Raw genomic sequence first — 21230 nt, forward strand, 5'->3', positions numbered from 1 at the left:
AACCACACCAGGATGATTGTGTGCAGATTTGGTCTGCCAGGTTCCAAGGGGATAAAGAAGCTGTGGAAAGGGTACAAAGAAGAGTTACAAAGATTATATCTGGATTATGGGATTTAGATTGAGGACAGATTGCATGTGGATTACAGCCTCTTGTTAACAGGAGAGAGGTCTATAAACTTTTGGATGGGTGTTATAGGATATCGTCTGATGAAATTTGTCGCTATATGGAAGGTGGGAAGAGAACATGGGGGGAGGGCATCAATGGAAGTTAAGTTTGTTCACAGTCAAGAAAGAGGTAAGAGCTAGGTTTTTCTCTCATAGAGCAACAAGGGTTTGCCTTTAGAGGTAGTGAGTGCATCTAGTGTGAATGAATTTAAGAGAAGGTATGACAGCTGGTTTGGGTGATTTACAGCCTCCATCTTGTGCTTGACTCCCTGGAGGTTTCAGATAATAACAATATATCAATGATTTCCACTTACACTCACTTATTTTATTACCTACCTTTCAGTAGCCATTATAGTTATCAAGACTGTACGGAAAGAAAAAAAAAATTAAGCCAGCAACTTAAAACAATATCGTGTGAGTATAAATCAATGCTCTTATTTAGAAAAAAATCAAAGTTGAAGTCCAACTACTGCTAATTATAAGTCCATAGCATGATTTAATGTTCTGTGATGTTTTTAATGTTACTGTTATTTCTAAATGTCAGTCACATATCTTGAGGTGTTTTTTTTTTTAATCGTTGGGAAAAGAAACCCTGTTTGGTCTTGTCCATTTCCTCGCCACTTCTGGGAAAATATAAAATGCAGCACTGGCATGTATCTTAATGTTTCATCCAAAATACAGTAATTTACAAGATCTTAGTATGTTATTTAGTTAATGGGCTGAAATATCACTTGGATGTCAGAATGCCTTAAGATTTTTCCATGATGGCATAGCACAGCAAGAATACTGCTCCTTGAATTCTTAGCATTTGCATTATGTGAGGTAAAAAGTAATATTTTATTGAGATACTTCGTGTCAGAGCCTTAAGTTATTTGAAACTGTTGTGACAACGGGTAAGAGGTGATGCTTCAACAGTTTTACAATACTCTATTTTTGACTTCAGGGATCTGAATTGGCATGGAAATAACAAAGGGCAGATAATAACCCAAGCATGTATTAAGTAGAAATCATTGTATGTTATTGCAAAAAAAAAAAAAAAAAAAAAGCTGTCAACTCACATTCAGACTTTGCATGAGAAAACTAATTACAGACATAAGATGAAAAGCCAAACGGCTATTTTTTTCTGGCGAGGTTGATCAGTTAAGGGGGATAAAAATCCCTTATTGTTTTTCAGCTAGTAAGCGAAAGTAAGCCAGTAAGCAAGTTAATAGTTTCGCTTACTGGCTGAAAAACAATAAGGGATTTTTATCCCCTTAACTAATTACAGACATGTTTTGGAGGAGAAGGGTGGATAATGAAAATAATAATTTCATATTTTTATATCTCCAGTCGGGAGGGGGGGGGGATTAACTTGAACAATCTGAAGAAAGGTTGGTGTAGAAAGACATTATGCACATACTATTAATTAATAATTTTGTAGTGTGGTTAGCATATCTGCTCTCCAAACAATAGGTTGCAGGTTTGAATGCTGTGAGACCCATTTCCCTGTTTATCGGAGACCTAAAGTGGCTTGAAAATGTTGTGTTTGATCTTTAGAGGAAGGTTTCTGGATATGTACAAAATAATACAAAAAAATATATAAAATAGAAAAAAATCCTTAACCCACCCATGGTCCTAGAGTAGTATAAGTTTATAACCTCGGAATGGAATCAAAAAGTTATTTCACATATTCTAAAATACCATGAAACAATACAAAAGTGCATTCATTAAAAATTTATTGACATCAATGTACATATAAAATTCAGAGCATTATAAAATTCTGCCTATTGAGAAAAAGTATTTTTGACTCAGTTTTGCTATTGCCAAAACAAAAAATCCTTGGCTCTAGAAAAGTATCCACATCTCATATGAGGATAACAGGATGTATATATAATGTTGTATTAAAGAAAAGAAATCTAAACATCTCTGCATTAAAAATCCATAAAATTATAAAAAAGCTAAACAGATTCATCTTCTAGAAGCACTTTGGCATCCATATATTAGCAGTTTCCTTTCTGTTGACATTTGGCAGCATATATCAAAATCAAGCCAAATTAGAATATCAAAAAAGGCATCTAAGAACTGTACAAAGTCAGATTCATGTTGCAGCAGTCTGCTCAAAGAATCTTGCTTTCTCTTGGAATGCACTGCGACGTTGCTTTCTTTCTTCTTCTAGCCTCTTTTTTTCTTCTTGTTCGGCTTTTATCTCTTCTTCAAATTTTATTCCTCGTCTCTGTTCTTCTATCTGAAATTTAAGTGTAGCACTGTTTTAGATAGAAAAATGGCACTAATAAATATATAATATACAATGACAAATCAGGAGTTGTCAAAAATGTAAAGCAACATTAGGATTAACTACCCAACTGGCCGCCGCATGAATAAATATATCAATAATATTTGCTTCGTATCCATATAATTTTTTCTATAATATCCAGTGGATATATTGACTTCAACAGACACTTCTAATGTGATTATGAATGTATATGGTTAAAGATTCATTAAAATACCTCAGAAAAAATAACGGCAGCAAGTTATGCTTATTAAACCTAAATTCTATATCGTTTCCATTTATGAAATTAAAATTTTCTTTATCTATAAAGAAAAGCCCAGCTAGCTAGATCAGGGATTTCCTGAAATACAAAACTAAAAAGAAGAATCTAATTTAATAACTAAATTACATATGTGCTAGTATCTCACTGTTTAATCGTAGATTAAACAGTGAGATACTAGCACATAATATCTGAGATATCTAGTTTTAAAAAAAATTGTGGACTAAGTTGCCTAATAAAGCTGAAGCTCAAATTGTTGATCCTCACAATTTCATGTAGCCAACCTCCTTAGACAATGTTGGTTAGAGATGCATACTAGAATTTAGTGGATTATTAAGTCATTGCTTGAAAACAGAAGAAAATAATTCTTGTCACCATGATCTTGCTTACTGGAGGGCTGAAATGATCAAAAAAAAGTTCCATATTTGGTTTCTAGAGCAGGGTTTCTAAACCCTGATTAATCTTGAGCCTGTCTCTATCTCTATAAATGTGCTCTAAGGTTACTGCTCTTTTATGAGTAAAACTGAACGAAAATCCCAAGTTAATATTTTCCTGGAACACCAATCAAGGAGTGGATCCCATTTGGCTCAGAAAATTATCGAGATGAGGTATGTTGTGCTAATACAGATAGAGCAGCTTTTTTTCTGTTATTGTTAATATTCTATTGAAATGCTAATTGCATGACAGTACATGACATGTACTATCTCATAAGTGAAAGATGAACTAACAAAAACAATTGATCGTTTCATTGTTAGTTTTTAATATTATTGTGCCACAGTTTATATTGGCTATTTACAATTATTTGAAAGTTTATTTTCCACTTGGTTAGAGTATAATAAATTTAGTTTAATCCTTTATCCAAGTGTGAGCAAACAAAGTTTGCGCCTGAAAGTATCTTCAGGACTGGGTTAAGGTGGTACAGCACCAGGCAACTCGTTGCAAAGGTGGAGCAAGCTACCAATACTCATATCCTAGTATCTCCTATAATGCAAAACACATCTCCTTGCGGATATGTCTAATGTTATGCATTAAGGGAAGGGCCACTACCCAGACCGGTTTCGACCTTTATTGAGGTCTCTTCAGTGGGAGCCAGGCCCAAGTCGAGATATCAGGCAGAAGCATTAGCAGGTCATCTCCACCTATAGGAATTGCCAATTGGTGTGCCACCCTTTTTTAATAAATTACTCTGGATTTAGAGAAAGATGTTGAAAGTTTATTTTCCACTTGGTTAGAGTATAATAAATTTAGTTTAATCCTTTATCCAAGTGTGAGCAAACAAAGTTTGCGCCTGAAAGTATCTTCAGGACTGGGTTAAGGTGGTACAGCACCATTAAAAAAGGGTGGCACACCAATTGGCAATTCCTATAGGTGGAGATGACCTGCTAATGCTTCTGCCTGATATCTCGACTTGGGCCTGGCTCCCACTGAAGAGACCTCAATAAAGGTCGAAACCGGTCTGGGTAGTGGCCCTTCCCTTAATGCATAACATTAGACATATCCGCAAGGAGATGTGTTTTGCATTATAGGAGATACTAGGATATGAGTATTGGTAGCTTGCTCCACCTTTGCAACGAGTTGCCCTGGTGCTGTACCACCTTAACCCAGTCCTGAAGATACTTTCAGGCGCAAACTTTGTTTGCTCACACTTGGATAAAGGATTAAACTAAATTTATTATACTCTAACCAAGTGGAAAATAAACTTTCAACATCTTTCTCTAAATCCAGAGTAATTTATTAAAAAAGGGTGGCACACCAATTGGCAATTCCTATAGGTGGAGATGACCTGCTAATGCTTCTGCCTGATATCTCGACTTGGGCCTGGCTCCCACTGAAGAGACCTCAATAAAGGTCGAAACCGGTCTTGGTAGTGGCCCTTCCCTTAATGCATAACATTAGACATATCCGCAAGGAGATGTGTTTTGCATTATAGGAGATACTAGGATATGAGTATTGGTAGCTTGCTCCACCTTTGCAACGAGTTGCCTGGTGCTGTACCACCTTAACCCAGTCCTGAAGATACTTTCAGGCGCAAACTTTGTTTGCTCACACTTGGATAAAGGATTAAACTAAATTTATTACAATTATTTGTGTTAATGTATTTCACACATTTCCTGGGGGCAGTGCCCTAAAACAAAAACAGCTTTTTCTGCAACTCTGCTTTAAAAAAGTGAATCGGACGAGTTGCATAAAACAAAGCAGAATTGGTGGCAATAATTTTGACTAGAAATTTTATTAAGTGAATACAGTAAAATGGAGTGAGCCGAATTCTTCTTCTTCTTTTTAGCCATTTTCTGTCCACTGCTGGACGAAGGCCTCCTCCAGTTCTTTCCACCTTTCTCTGTTCTTGGCAATGGTTGACCAATTTTTCCCAACAAAATTTGGCAGTTCATCACTCCACCTTCTTTTAGGACGTCCTCAGCCTTGTTTCCCTTCTTTTGGAATCCAGTTCGTTAGTATGGTGGTCCATTGCTCATCTTCTCTTCTGGATAGATGTCCGGCCCATTTCTATTTTAGTTGCTTATGGTGAATATTGATTCAGTGATGTGTGTCTGGCTTCTTATCCAGGTGTTTCGCTTCTTATCTTTTAATGTGATGCCTAGCATCAACCTCTCCATTTTTCTTTGAGTTATTTTATTTACCAGTGCTTTTGTTAGCAACCAAGTTTCACAACCATATGTGATGACTGGAAGTATACATTGGTTAAATGTCTTCCTTTTTAAACAGAGTGGGACATCATTGTTTTGAAAAATGCTTTTCAATTTTCTGAATGCACCCCAGGCAAGTTGAACTCTCCTATTTATTTCCTTTTGGAGTCTACAGTTTAGATGAATGAGATGACCAAAGTATGTATATAAAGAGACTTTTTCCAAGAAATTGTTTTCTATTATTATGTTTTTTGGTGTTACAAAATGATTAAACATGATTTCAGTTTATTCTCTGTTTTAACTACAGCAGTATAAATTGGGGAGAGGAAGATGCATGTAGCAATAAGGGAATGGAATTTCTAAAATTCTTGAGGGACAAATATCTTAGGCAACATATAATAGAGAGAACAAGAGGTTCAAGAGTTTTGGATTTGGTCATAGCATCAGAAGAGCTGATAATAAGCGAGATGACATCTCTCCCACCAGTTGGAGAGAGTGACCATGTGGTTTTGACTTGGAAGATGAATAGACATGCAGGAATATCAAAGAGATGGGAATATATGTGGAATTATAAGGCAGGCGATTATAATAGTCTTAGACATCAACTTCGGGAAGTTTCATGGAGGGAGAAATTGGAAGGCCGTGATATCATTAGTGCTAGGGAAATTGTTAGCAGCAATAGTAAACAGCTTACTATTCTACACGTGAAGAAGAGGACACAATTTGGTGTAAAGTGGATGACAAACAATATTAAACAGGAGCTGCATGTGAAAAAGAGGCTATGGAAGGAGACAGGTGAAGAGCAGATGAATGAAGAATAATATAAGACACAGGGCAGGAGAGTGATAGTATGGTAGGGAAGGCAAAACTGGAATATGAGAAGAGATTGGCCCTAAGATCCAAAGGAAATCCTAGGGAATTTTTTAGCTATGTGGCCAGTAGGAGGAGAAGTAATTGTGGAAGAATGACAGTGTGGGATAAAAATGGGAATAGAGTGACTGATGCAGAGGACATAGTGGAATTGTTCAATGAACACTTTATTGGAGTATTTCATCCTGGAGGAGTAAATTTTAATACTAGAGAGATAGGGCAGGTTCAAGATTTAGAGGTGCAGGAGGAGAACGTGTTCCAAATACCGAGTACTTTGGATGTCAGTAAAGCTGTGGGACTGGATGGTATTTCACCATCGGTTTTGAGAGAATGTGCTAAGGAACTGACAGCTCCATTGACCTGGCTTTTCAATGAAAGTCTAGCTACAGGAAAGGTGCGCCCAGGGAATGGAAGGAAGGTAAGATAGTGGCATTGCATAAGGGCGGCAGCAGACTAGAAGTGTCTAATTATAGGCCAGTTTGTGTGTCATCGGTAGCTGTTAAGATCTTGGAGAAATTAGTAGGGACTGTATACAACATTGGGCAGATGAGGGTAATGTTATCTGTGAGAGTCAACACAGCACATTGGTTTGGATGTCAGGTTGGTCAACTGGATTCAGGATTGGCTGTCCGATAGGTATCAGAGAGTTGTGTATGGTGGAGCAGTTTCAAGGAGGCAGAGAGTTACAAGTGGGGTCCCACAGGGACCAGTACTGGGACCTATATTGTTTAACCTTGATATCAATGACATTGCCAGTGGATTGCAGGGGGATGTTCAGTTGTTTGTGGATGATGTGAAGCTGGGAAGAGTTATTAGTAATAGTGCAGATGCAGTAGTCATGCAAGAGGATTTGAATAAGCTAGACAAATGGGCAAATGAATAGGGGTGTTAGTTTAATGCAGTAAAATGTAAGGCCTTGAGGTTTGGGACACATCGATGGGACGCTGCATACTCTATTGGAGGAGATATACTCGAGGAAGTAGTGGAGACAAGAGATCTGGGGTTGATGATTGATAGAAACCTGAAATTCAAGGAACATATTGCAAAGGTGGTGAAGGTAACACAAAGGATTGCTGCAATAATAAGAAGGACGCTGACCTGCAGAGATAAAATGGTTATCATTCCATTGTATAAGACCCTGATCAGACCACACTTAGACTATTGTTCTCAGATTTGATCCCCAGGATTTGAAGGAGATAAATTAACTGTAGAAAGAGTACAGAGGTGGATAACAAAGACAGTTTCAGGACTGTACAATGTTAGTTATAAGGATTGGCTGAGGGAATGTGGACTGCAGAGTTTGGTGGACAGAAGAAGGAGAGGTGATATGATTGAGACTTTTAAACTGTTGAGAGGTGGTTACAGGGTTGACAGTGGGGAGTTCTTTCACTTGGTTGAACAGCCAGAAGGAGTGATGGCAAGGGGGTCATCCCTGGAAGTTACGAAAGGAAACTGTGAGCAAGAGGGTGAGGAGTGGTAGCTTTGCATGGAGGGTGGTTGAACCATGGAATGCATTGCTTGATAGAGTGGTGAGAGCGAGAACAGTCGACGAGTTTAAGGAGTGGTATAATAGACTGTGTTTCCTAGGAAGGACCTCTCGCAATGAGTCTGACTCCTTGGAGGCCTAAATAATAATAATAATAATAATAATAATAATTATTATTATTATTATTATTTTTAGACTGACTTTTCTGCTTTCATGATATAGGTCTTCTATCATTATATTAAGGTCTTCTGGAATGTTTGCAAAAATTATATCATCTGCATATCTTAGGTGTGTTAAGTTTCTGTTATAAATTTTTATACCAAGGTTTGTCTGGTTTATATTATTAAATATTTCTTGAAGAACTGCTATAAAGATTTTGGGTGATATAGTTTCTCTTTGTTGGACACCTTTTTCAATTGATATTTTATTGCTACTTGTGTGAAGTTATATTGTTGCTGTTGCAGCAATATATTTCCTGGAGGAGGTCCATATATTCTCCAGGAACTCCCTGTTTCTGGAGTGCTTTGATTATTGCATTAGTTTGATGGAATCTAATGCTTTTTCATAATCAATAAAGGCTAAATAGAGAAGCAATTGGTTTTCTTCTGCTTTTTCTATTATTTGTTTTAGTGCATGAATATGATCAATTGTGTGGAAGCCTTTACGGAATCTTGCTTGTTCTACTGGTTGATTTGAGTCTAGAAGAGGGGTTAACCTGTTTATTATTACTTTTGTGAGACAATACTAAGTGGTCTATAGTTCTTTACTTCTTTTTTATCCCCTTTTTTAAATAACAGTATCAGAGTAGCATTTTTCCAGTTTTCTGGTATTATCTTCCTCTCTTCTAGGCATAGATTTAGTAAGTTTGTGACATGGTGAATTATATTGTTTCCTCCCCATTTAATTAATTCTATGTGAATTAGGTCTCTTCACTAGGAAATTTTTCATTTGTTTTGATGCTTGTTTTATTCCATCTGAAGTGAATTGGGAGATGAATTCTATATATGATGGAGAAGAGTTATTTATATTTGATTTACCTATTGAAGGATCACTATTGAGTTCTTTATAAAATTCTTCTAGCCTACTTAGGATTTGTTCTTGGTTCCTTATTGTGGTTCCATTCTTATCTTTTATTGCAGTTATTTGACTTTTGCTAACTGATAAATGTTTTCTTAGTATTTTCATATTTTTATTGTTTTCAATTATTTCTTTTATTTTTTTAGTGTTATAAGATCTTATTTCATTTCTTATATTTTTCCTTATTGTTTTGCATAGTTCTGCATATTCTATTTTAGAAATTAAGTTTTTGTCTTGTTTCATATTTTGTCTCTTTCTTAGTAGTTGTAAGGTTTCCTCTGAAAGTTTATGGTCTTTTTGTTGCTTTTGAATTCATTGGCTGCTGAGATGATTACTTCTGTTAGGTATTCCATTAGCTTATTTTATTTATGTCTTCTTCAAATATATTTATTAAGTCTAGTTTTTGATTGAGTTTTTCTTCGTAATCCTTCTTGTTTTCAATAGGTTTTAAGTCAAAACTTCTTGATTTGAGCTGAATTATTCCATTAAAATAATCATATATAAAGGGTCACTTTGTTCCAATAACAAATAGTTTCTAAAATTCTGTAACACTTAAATGTGCATGCTAAAAACCTTCATATCTCAAGTAGTGCAACCCCCATGCCAGTCCTGAGCCTGGATAAAGAGGAGGCAAAGGGCTCACCCTGCCCCATAAAAATTCCCTGATTATGTAAATCAAGAGCCCAAGTAATCCAGTATATCAGGTGTCAGGGGATGATCTGCAGGACCCCAGATGACTGCTAATTAAGTTGGCAAGAGGATAATGCATGAATGAAGTTTCAAGGGCATACAGGAAAATACATGTATATAGGACCGTTTGAAATAGATGAGGTCATCTAAACAGAAAACATTAAGTGCAACATGTGGAATGTTAGAACTATGTTTCAAACTGGAAAGACAAGTTATTAAGGAAATGAGAAAGTACAGCATAGATATTTTAGGAATAAGTAAACTAAGATGGATAGGCTTTGGAAGAGTGAGGACTATAGATAGATATATTGTATTTAGTATCCAATGAAAATCATGAAAAAGAAGTGACACTTATATCAACTGAAGAAACAAGTAAAAGCTTGATAAAGTGGAAGCCCATAAGCAGTTGAATAACAATAATATAAGTTTTTGTACCAACCAATAAAATGGATCTTGAAGAAAAGGAGATATTTTATGATAGATTACAGAAATGTATACAAGCTAAATGTGTACTGTAATAGAAAAAATTAAAAAATATAAACATAAATGAATGGAACACGTTCAAAGAAGGAAAACAGAAAGATTACCAAAACAAGCCTTAAAGTACAAGCCATTAGGAAAAAGAAAACCAGGACGTCCTCTTAAACAATTCAACGATGACTTCTAAGGTCGGAACAGGCCATGCTAGGCCTAAATCCTTGATACGCATGATGATGTATACAAGCACCAACGTCGTGACACGAATGCTAAAAGTGGCAAAAGAAATGATGTCAGAGTAGTAGGTAATGAAGCATGTGGTCAAAGAAATGAGAATGGTGCCTTACTGGTAGCATTTTGTGAAATGAATTATCTTGTGATAGGAGGAAGTTTATTTAAACATAAAAACATGTATAAAATGACCTGGATATCACAATTTGGCAAAAACTAACACCAAACTGATCGTATTGCAATCAAGAATAATTTTAAGAGTTCACTCTAATGTTAAAGTAAGGTGAGGAACTGATGTAGGATCTGATTATTACATTACTTAGTGACAGTCGGAGTTGAATTAAAACTGTATAAGAATAAAAAAAATCAAAAATCGAAGTGGAAGGATATGTCTAAATTAAAAATGAATGAAATAAAGGAAATTTTTTCTATTATGATATTTCATATTCTGGAAAATGAGAAACTAGAAAACATGACAAAGGAAATGGGGAAAAAAAATTAGGATAACATAAAATGGGGCAAGGCTATTTGAATGCTAAGCAAACAGAATAAGGATTGGTTAACAAACAAGAACTGGAAACTTGTAGAAAAAAAAGGCATAAAATTAAAATATTTGAAAATGCTAAATCTCAGAAAATGAAAGAAATCTATTTGAGCAATTACAGAGAGAACGACAAGTCAGCTAAAAGGTCTGCAAGAGAAGATAAAAAGGAATTATGTGGAGAGTATGCGAAGCAGCACAAAAGGCTGCAATTAATGCTGCATGTGTCCTAAATGGAAACATCAAAAAATTGTATGAGGTGACAAGGAAAACATGCTCTGAAGAAAAGAAGAAAGTAACTGCTCAAGGTATAAAAAACAGTTTGCTGCTAAACTGAAGAGAATAAGATTTTTAGAAGATGGAAAAGAACACTGATGAGATTTTAAAGGTAGAGAACAAGTAAACAAATATAACTGACATGCTAAGAAGAAAAGAACCTCTTATAAGCATAGACTTAAATATTACATTAGAACCACTATTTAAAAATTAATAATGAACATAATAGAGAAGATGAAAAGTCAAAAGCATAAAGCAATGATAATAAGCAATGCTTAAAACAACCAAAAAAATTGCTGCTGATAAATTGCAAGTGATCTTTAACAATGTGCTATAAAACTGAAAAGATACCCAGCCAATATAAAGAAGCAGTGATAACTATAATTAAAAACTCACAAAATGTAAAAATTGGAGAGCAAGCCTACTGTCATCACTACAAACATAGTAAAATTTTGATAAACAGGATTAAAAGTAAAATATCTCAAGTAGTGCAATATGTGAAGGATATTAAGGCAAGTTGGTTTTAGAACAGGCGGGCTGTCACATTTTTATCTTAAGGAACATCATTCAATGAAGTATTTATACCTAAATGCTATAGATTTCACCAAAGCAGCACTTGACAGTATTGATAGAGAAGCATGATATGATATAATTATTAGATGTTATGGAATTCTTGACAAATATGTGAGAATAATAAATGTATAAAGTAAAAGTTGTGGTATTGTACATCGAACATCAAAGTGGTTTACAATAAGGACTTAAAATTGGTGGAAGAAATATTAATAATTTGAGGTATGCAGATGATACCACCTTGCTAGCAGAATGAAAAGAAGATTTGGAGGAACTTATTATGAAAGTTAAAGAAGAAAGTGCTAAATATGACCTTAAACTTAACCTCAAAAAGACAAAAGTTATGGCAACATGTGAACTTGATTTTGAAGTAGATGGGGAGAAAATGGAAGCAGTTAACAATTTTGTGGTCCTAGGATCCCGAATTGATAAAGATGGTTATTGTACTGAAGAAGAAGTTAGAAGATTATTACTTGGAAAGAAAGCAGTGACAAATTTAAGTAAGATCTTAGTAACAGCAATGGTATTCCCTGTGGTACTGTATGGATGTGAAAGTTGGACCCTGAGATAGAGTTAAAGAAGGAAGATAGATGCATTTGAATTATGGGTTTGGAGATGCTTACTAAGAATACCATGGTCTGCAAAGCAAACCAATAAATCAGTGATAGACAGAATAAAGCCAGATTGCTCCCTCGAAGATATGATCATCAAGCAAAAGTTGTCATACTTCGGACATATTATGTGAGCAAATGACAGTCTAAAGATGATGCTTGCTAAAGTTGATGGAAGAAGGATAAGAGGAATACCAAGAATTTGATGGATGGATGGAGTTAAAGAAGGAACTGGAATGCACCTGGAAATTAAAGATATTGCCAGGGACAGATCTGAATGGAGAGTATGTTCATAGAATCATCAGGAGTCAAAAACGACTCAATGGAATGTAACACACACACACACACACACACACACACACACACACACACACACACACACACACACACACACACACACACACACACACACACACACAGGATTTGTAATGTACAGTTTATTGTTTACCATAGTCATTGATTGGTTTATCAAAAAAATTACAGGCATAAGAAGAGGAATTAAAGAATCCGAAGTCAAAGCTGGAAGACAGATTGTGCAGATGGCATAGTTTTCTTATCATCAAAATACATTGATACATAAGCAAACTTGGAAGTTATAAAACCGCTGAAAAGTTGGTATTTTAAAATAAATATGATTAGAATAAAAGTTCTTAAATTGAACAGCAAATGCCACAAAGAAATGAGAACTGATCAACATGTTTGGGAGATGCTGAAGGTTGAATTGAGAGGGATATTAATACAAAAATTGACAAAAGCAAATATTGCTTTCAGAAATTGAATAATATATGGAAAACCTAAATATTGCAATAAAGCCAAAATAAAGATCTTTAATAGTAATGCCATCATCAAATTCCTGATATGTATCCTCGGAAGGGGGGGGGGGATACAGGATATTATTATTACGGGTATCTTCGTGGAGTCAGTAGACTCATCGCGGGAGACCCAAACTATCAAAACAATATCTATCATATCTCTTCTTGGATTCATTTACAGACGAAGAACTCACAACTGAGTCAGGCAATGCATTCCACTCATTCACCACCCTCCAGGCGAAAAATCTCATTCTCGGACCCTTGTTAACCACACTTTTCCTTAATTTCCAGGGATGACCTCTTGTTCTTCCATCACTATCACACAGCTGAAACATTTCCCCTGCATCAGTCTTATAAAAACCTTTTAGTAATTTAAATGTTTCTATCATATCCCCTCTTCTCTGCCTATCAACCAATCTCTGCAATCCACAAGCTCTCAATCTATCAATGTAGGGAGCATTTTTTACATCACTCACCAACTTAGTCACTCTCCTCTGAAACCTCTCCACAACCTCCTCATCTCCAAAGAATCCAGGCGACCAGACTTGAGCACAGTAATCCAAATGTAGAAGTATCAATGCTTTATAAAAGGGAATAATAACTTCTTTATCTCTGGATGTTAGTGTGTTCCTCAATAACAAAATAATCCTATGTGCAATCTTGGACACCTTAGCAATGTTTCCCCTGAACTGCATCTCCCTATCCACCAACACTCCTAAGTCCCTAGCCTCATCAATTTCTTGGAGTACCGTTCCATCAATGTAGTACACAGCTGGTAATCTTTTAATCTCAAAATGCATAACTTTACACTTTTCCACATTGAACTGACATCCATTAACTTTTGCTAGCTTATTTAAATCATCCTGCAAACTCTCAACATCAGCTTGATTTTTTATTGCGCTACCCAACTTTGTATCATTAGCAAACTACTGAATATCTCCCTTTAAGCCATTTCCAATATCATTTATGTAAAAATTAAATAACAATGGCCCAAGCACAGAGCCCTGAGGCACACCACTGGTCACCTGCCTCATCCTGGACTCTGCTCTGCCATACACCACCTTCTGGTATCTCTCCCTGAGCCATTCTCCTATCCATATCACCAGTTTAGTATCCATCCCCATCTGCTCCAATTTGCACAACAGTATTCCATGGGGTATCCTGTCAAAAGCCTTAGCAAAATCCAGAAGTACCACTGTGTAGCCATTTCCTTCATCCAACTCAGATGTCATTCTATTATAAAAAGTTAATAAATTGCTAAGCCAGGATCGACCTTTAACAGAACCATGTTGGACCCTATAAAGTATCATATCCTGATCCACCCATTCTTGAATTTTGTCTTTAACCAACTTTTCCACTACTTCTACCACCACTCCCGAGATGGTATTTCGTTTGTAATTAACTACCGCAGTTTTAGAGCCACCTTTATGCAAAGGAACTACTTTGCCTTCCTTCCACTCCCTAGGGACCATACCAGAGTTCAAACTTAAGTTAAATAACCAAGTAAGAGGCATTGACAATTCCTTTGCACATTCACACAACACCCGAGCTGATATTCCATCTAAACCTACAGCAGTGTTTGCATTTAAATTTTGCAATATACTAAGTACCACTGATTTCTTAACTTCAATTCTCACATTAGTTATTGCTACAGGTACAGAGATATCCTCACTTGGGTGATAGACTTTTGAAAAGTGATCACTCAGTAACTCTATTATTACATCTGAATTTGTCACCTCAATACCATCAGCACCCACTAAAGTTATCCTTCCAAAGTCATTCTTCCTTTTACTTGCCACATAGCGGAACTCTTTGGGATTACCCTTGGCTAAGGTCTTCTCATAATCTGATTTAGCTTTTCTTACTATGCTGGTAACCTTCCTAGCTTGAGCCTTGTACTGCTCATGGGTGTACTGATTGCCTTTCTCTTTGTAAATTTCCATAACATTTTCTTTTTTTTGAACATCAAGCTTGATACTACTACTACTCATCCATCTAATGCCTACCTTGTTTGTCTTCCTGACACAATCTGATATTGCTTTCTTCAGATACCCGCTGATTTTATTACGCTTACTGCTAACATCTTTCCCCTGCAATATGTTCTGCCATGGGATGGCTGCGAGCTCACTCCAAAGCTTGTTATAATTGCCTAACCTGTAGTTCCATATATACCCCTTCTTAAGAAAGAAATGCATAAAGTTTGCAACCTTCCAAGTCAATACCACATGATCGCTCTCACCAATTGGAAGTAACGAGGACACCTTACTTATGCATATATCCTCCGAACCAAAGACCAGGTCCAACACTCTGACACTACGTGTCCCTTCAGTTATGTGCTGTTTCAAGTAATTATCTCGTAGATGTAGTATGAATTCCATTTCCTTTTTGCCACGTGATATTCCCTCCTTCCAACTATATCACCATAATTAAAATCCCCCATAATAATCACTAACCCTGCACTCATTGCACTAATTTGCTGATGCATGAATTCAATATCACCCCTGTACCCCCCTGGCCTATAGCAGCAACCAACTGTATATTTAGTTGCATTGGTCACTATTTCACACAGACCGCCTCAAATGAACTATCATTCACATGTCTATCATCTTGATATACTACTTTCTTTGGCTGCAACTCATCAGCTATCATCAACAGTATATTTCTCCCCCGTTCTATCTTCTCTATCCTCCCTAAAAATACTGTACCCATCACATTCAATTCCAGTGACCACATCTTCTGCTGACAGCCAGGTTTCACTAATGCCAAAAATTTAAATTCTTCCCTTTTATTTTGAATGCTTCTTGCATTAGTATACAAAAATTGCAGATTCCCTTTAGTTCTTGTACCAGCTTTAGAACTGATATACATGTCACTAATTTCAGTAGTCCCATGTCGATTTTTATCCACTCTATTCTGCAATTTATTCCGCGAATAAGGATCAACAAATATACAATCACTGCTCAAGTTTCTCCCTCTTACACTCAACTTTTTCGATTTTAGTTTCCCTGTCCAATTACTTCAACTTGTTCAGAAAACAGTAACTTCTTCAATTTTTTATGACCTTCCATGTTCAGATGCAACCCATCTCTTGCATACAGCTGTCTTTTGCCTTCAAACACACTCCAGACATCAAGAAATTCCTAACTTCCTTTTTTTGCACATTCTTGCAATCATATCATTCATTATCATCGTTCATCTACTTAACTCATAATTGTCAAAACGAGGCAGCACACACACACACACACACACACACACACACACACACACACACACACACACACACACACACACACACACACACACACACTATCCACTCATTGACACTTTTCTTCTTCACGATATCTAACAATGTTCTTAAATCTTTTGCTACCATTTATACTACCACTCAGGTCATTTATACCCACCATAACTATCATCTTTTCTGCATCATGCCCTCTCTTTATTGCTAAAGCCGCTCTATTGTTTTACCAGCCAAGCACTCCTCAGGCATACTGTTCTCCATACCCTTAATCATAGAATCACCATATATTTTACAAACTCATAACTTCATTCAAGTCCAAACAAACATCGCTCACGGCCTCATTTTCTACGCTATTCAGCATGACTCTCCCAGTTTCATTACGCAATGCTATTTTACTTACTCCCTCACTCTCACAACATCTCATTTCTTCTAGACCTCTTGTGCTTTCATTCTGTTGACTCCCAATTACTCCCATACTATTTATTACTTCAATCACCAAAGACTCTCCCATACTTAATCCTGTTCTAGTTACTTCAGCTAAAGTAATCTCCATAGTCCTAATTTCTCTATTCAACACATTTAACTCAGTTTTAATTTCCAGAACCTCCTTACTGAGCACTTCCAATTCCTCTTGCAGATGAAGGTCACTTCATTTTCACGAAATCCTGCCAAAGTTCTTCTGCTACGGTCCCGACATCAGCTTCCATTCCTAATTGCTCCAGCCTATCCCGGCACTTCTCACATACGTCGACGTTTTCATTCTTCTCATTTAGCCAAACAGTCCACAGATCCTTCACATTCTTCGGCACATACATATAGCAGTTTCTACAACGCGTCCATTGCGAAAAATCCAACACAGAGGCAGCCTTTCGTATAGAAGTCCTCTGAGCCGCTGACGTAAGTCTCTTGTTGGACGCCATCTTTAGACGCTGAAGTAGTGAAACAAACAGCAGTGAAAACACAATATATACAATAGAGTTTCAAACAATAACACCACTGAAGGACACTTGTATCCAACCGAAGCACAACTGCAGCACAATTTGAGACAAAAAAGCCGCACTATACTTTAATTTAAAAACACCTTTTCTAGCATAACTCAACACGACTGCCACATTCACTAGAGACACTAGCACCCAAATTATGATAGTAGTATGCAAAAAAGTTACATTATTACTAACTTCCAATCGACAATTTTTCTTCAAATTAATGTATTATCTGTTAAGACTCAAACATTATCAGACCTTATATTTTTGTCTTCTAAGGCAGCATTCTTCAACCTTTTTACACCTGCAGACTGGGGAAAATAGGAAAAATATTTCTCACACCAGGTGACGGCTAAGATAGAAACAAACCGATTAGATAGTATTTTATTTATTAAATCCAATGTTATAAAATTACAATTTGTAGCTAGTCCGACATCTGCTGCTGCTTAGAGGTTAGAAAATTTGATATACATGGCTGGAGCATTGTTTCTGAGAGACAAAGAAATTTGTGGTGGACTTTCAGGAAATTTTTATGGACCGGCACCGGCCTGCGGACCACAGATTGAAGAACAAGGTTCTAAGATACTTTTTACCATATCATCTACCTACATCTTGGTCTTCCTCTGGGTCTTTTTCCTGCACAACCTGGCAAAGAACACTTGTTTTACTTATCTTTCATCTCCTGTTCTGTTTAAGTGACCATACCACCTTAAATTAGCTCTGCTAACACATTCTGAGTACTACATTACCAAATTATTTCTTAATCTCATTTTTTAATATGATATTGCCATCTGCTCACTCTCATAATTCTAATATCTCAGGTCGCCAGTCTTTGATGAAGGGTTTTATTTCTAACCCAGCTCTCAGATCCACAAGTTAAAATTGGTTTGAACACTGTCTTGTATAATTAGTCAAAACACTATATAATTTAGTGTTTTGACTAATTTCTCTCTTGAATAAGAGAGAAATTAGTCAAAACACTTTTAGTCAATTAGTCAAAAATTGTGCCTAAATAGCTGAAATGCTTTACTTGTTCTAAGAGTTCTCCATTCAGTATACAGTTTACGTTTTCAGTGTTTCTTCCTATTTTCATTGCTTTTGTCTTATTATTGCTGATTTTCATACCAAATTTATTACAATACTTATTCAATTTAGTCAGGGAATCTTGAGGACTTATGCTGGATTTATTTAGAAGTATAACATCATCTGCATAAAGTAAAGAGCTGAGATTAACATCTCAAATTTTGATATCAGGTTTAATATCACTTTCCTTCATAACATGATCCGTATAGATAATGAATAACAATGGAGATAATGTGCACCCTTGTCACACACTTGATTTTACAAACTATCTTCCTGCACCTTCATCTATTCTAACTGCTGACTGATAGGTAAAACAGAGACATATATTGCTTGATATAATGTCCTATTTACCATGTAACTGAAGTATTTTGAAGAGGTTTCCTCTTGACACCCTGTCATATGCCTTTCCAGATATATAAAACTTAAATACAGATCCTTGTTATATTATCAAGATTTCCCAACTGTTTGTCTTAAAGTGAAAATCTAATCCTGACAACTTCTATTTGGCCTGAATCCAGCTTGTTCTTCAACAAGCCACAACCTTTCTTAGCCATTTCTCAAGTATACTTGCATAAATCTTATCGGGAACACTAAGCAAGGAAACACCTCAGTAATTCTCATTTTCAAGTTTTATTTCCCTTTTTATAGATAGGTATTATGATACTTTTACTCCAATCATTTGGAATTTGACCCTCTGACCAGGTCTTCTGAATTATGTAGTGCACCCACTGTAAAACTTTTATACTATCATATTTGGGAGTGCTAGAAGAGGAGAGAATGGAAACAGTAGAAGAGAGAGGTATGGGAATGAAAGAAGAGGAGAGAATGGAAACAATAGGAGCGAAGGAATGGTAAGAGGTATAATGTATGGCGACTCAATGATCCGTGGTGTTCAAGATAGGATGCGTGAGGAGTGTTTGCCAGGAGGAACAATAGAAAGGGTGGCTATGGCAATTAAGAGAGGTGAAAGGGTGGATGAGATGATTGTGATGGTAGGAACGAATGACTTGAGTGGTAATGTAAGTCGGGCAGCGAGAGATATGAGATTTTTGCTTGAGACTGTACGGAAGAAGACAGAGAGAGGAAAAATAGTGTGCGTGTTGCCTAGGTATGATAGTGATGAGCTGAGCAGAAGAGCGGTGATATTGAATGGCATAATAGCGAGAATGTGTGACAAGAGAGGACTGGTATATGTGGATGCCTGGAGTGTGTTTGAGGAAAGAGAGGAGTTGTATGCGAGAGACCGTTTACATTTGAATGAGGAAGGACGTAGGCATCTGGAGAGATTGCTGTTCTGAACGAGTCAGTGTGTCCCAGGGAGGATGATAGCAGGGGTGGACTCTTGTGGGAATGGATACTTGGGAGAAGGGAGACAATGTCAGGTAACACTGAGCCCAGTGGAGTCCAGAAGAGACAATGCTGGGTATAGAAACAATGGCATTTATATGCTGTATACTAATGCCAGGTGTATCCGGAATAAGGGAGAGGAATTGGTGGCGCAGATAGCATCAGCCTGGCCAAAAATTATTGCGATCACTGAGACGTGGTTGACAGAAGGGGATATAACAACAGGAATAGAAGTCGCTGGGTATAGCATTTTTCGTCAGGATAGGAGGGGAAAGTGTGGTGGTGGGGTACTGCTTATGATAAGTGATGACCTATGTCCTCTAAGAGTGGAGAATTTGGAAGGAAGTGAGACAAATGATTTTGAGAGCATATGGTGTGAGGTAGAGGTAGGCAAGACAGGATATTTAGTGGGGTGTTGCTACAGACCCAGGAGCACAGAGGATGGGGACCAGGAGATGTTTAGACAGCTAAGTTTGGCAAGTGCAAGAAGAATGATTGCTATGGGAGATTTTAACTTCAGTAGTATAAATTGGAGAGAGGAAGATGCATGTAGCAATAGGGGAATGGAATTTCTAGAATTCTTGAGGGACAAATGTCTTAGGCAACATGTAACAGAGGGAACAAGAGGTTCAAAAATTTTGGATTTGGTTATAGCATCAGAAGAGTTGATAATAACTGAGTTGACGTCTCTCCCACCAGTTGGAGAGAGTGACCATATGGTGTTGACTTGGAAAATGAATAGACACGCAGGAGTATCAAAGAGACGGGAACTTATGTGGAATTATAAGGCAGGTGATTATAATAGTCTTAGACGTCAACTTCGGGAAGTTTCATGGAGGGAGGAATTGGAAGGCCGGGATATCACCAGTGCGTGGGAAATTGTGAAAGAATATTTGTTATCAGCAATGGTAAGTTGTATACCACGAGTGAAGAAGAGGACGCAATTTGGAGTAAAGTGGATGACAAACAATATTAAACAGGAATTGCATGCGAAAAAGGGGCTATGGAAGAGATATAAGGAGAATAGGTGAAGAGATGCATGAGGAATATAAGACACAGGCCAGAAGAGTGACTAGTGTGGTAAGGAAAGCGAAACTGGAATATGAGAGGAGATTGGCCCTAAGATCCAAAGAAAATCCTAGGGAATTTTTTAGCTATGTGGCCAGTAGGAGGAGAAATGACTGTGGAAGAATGATATTGTGGGATAAAAATGGGAATAGAGTGACTGATGCAGAGGACATAGTGGAATTGTTCAATGAACACTTTATTGGAGTATTTCATCCTAGAGGAGTCAGTTTTAATGCTAGAGGGATAGGACTGGTACGAGGTCTGGAGGTACAGGAGGAGAGTGTGTTTCAGATACTGAGTACTCTGGATGTCAGTAAAGCTGTGGGACTGGATGGTATTTCGCCACGAGTTTTGAGAGAATGTGCTAGGGAATTGACAGTACCTTTAACGTGGCTTTTCAATGAAAGTCTGACTTTGGCAAAGGTGCCCAGGGAATGGAAGGAAGGTAAGATAGTGCCATTGCATAAGGGTGGTAACAGACTGGAAGTGTCTAATTATAGGCCAGTCTGTGTGTCATCAGTAGTTGTTA

The 21230-nt window shown here is 36.9% G+C and overlaps 1 protein-coding gene across 2 annotated transcripts in view; it reads right to left on the minus strand.

Moving 5' to 3' along the window:
• Nucleotides 1-1863: 1863 nt before the first annotated feature.
• The window catches only part of Swip-1 (EF-hand domain-containing protein D2 homolog Swip-1), a 174977-nt gene continuing 155610 nt past the window's right edge, over nucleotides 1864-21230 (minus strand). For both annotated transcript variants that reach the window (XM_090394764.1, XM_090394762.1), the window contains one exon: nucleotides 1864-2389. In XM_090394764.1, coding sequence (XP_090250890.1) covers nucleotides 2243-2389 — 147 coding nt within the window. In that variant the 3' untranslated portion in view covers nucleotides 1864-2242. The remainder of the gene's footprint in view (nucleotides 2390-21230) is intronic.

The sequence above is a fragment of the Typopeltis vanoorti genome, chromosome 6 (genome assembly GCF_054136105.1).
Source record: "Typopeltis vanoorti isolate ZY-2024b chromosome 6, IOZ_Tvanoo_1.0, whole genome shotgun sequence".
NCBI classification, from domain to species: Eukaryota; Metazoa; Arthropoda; class Arachnida; order Uropygi; family Thelyphonidae; genus Typopeltis; species Typopeltis vanoorti.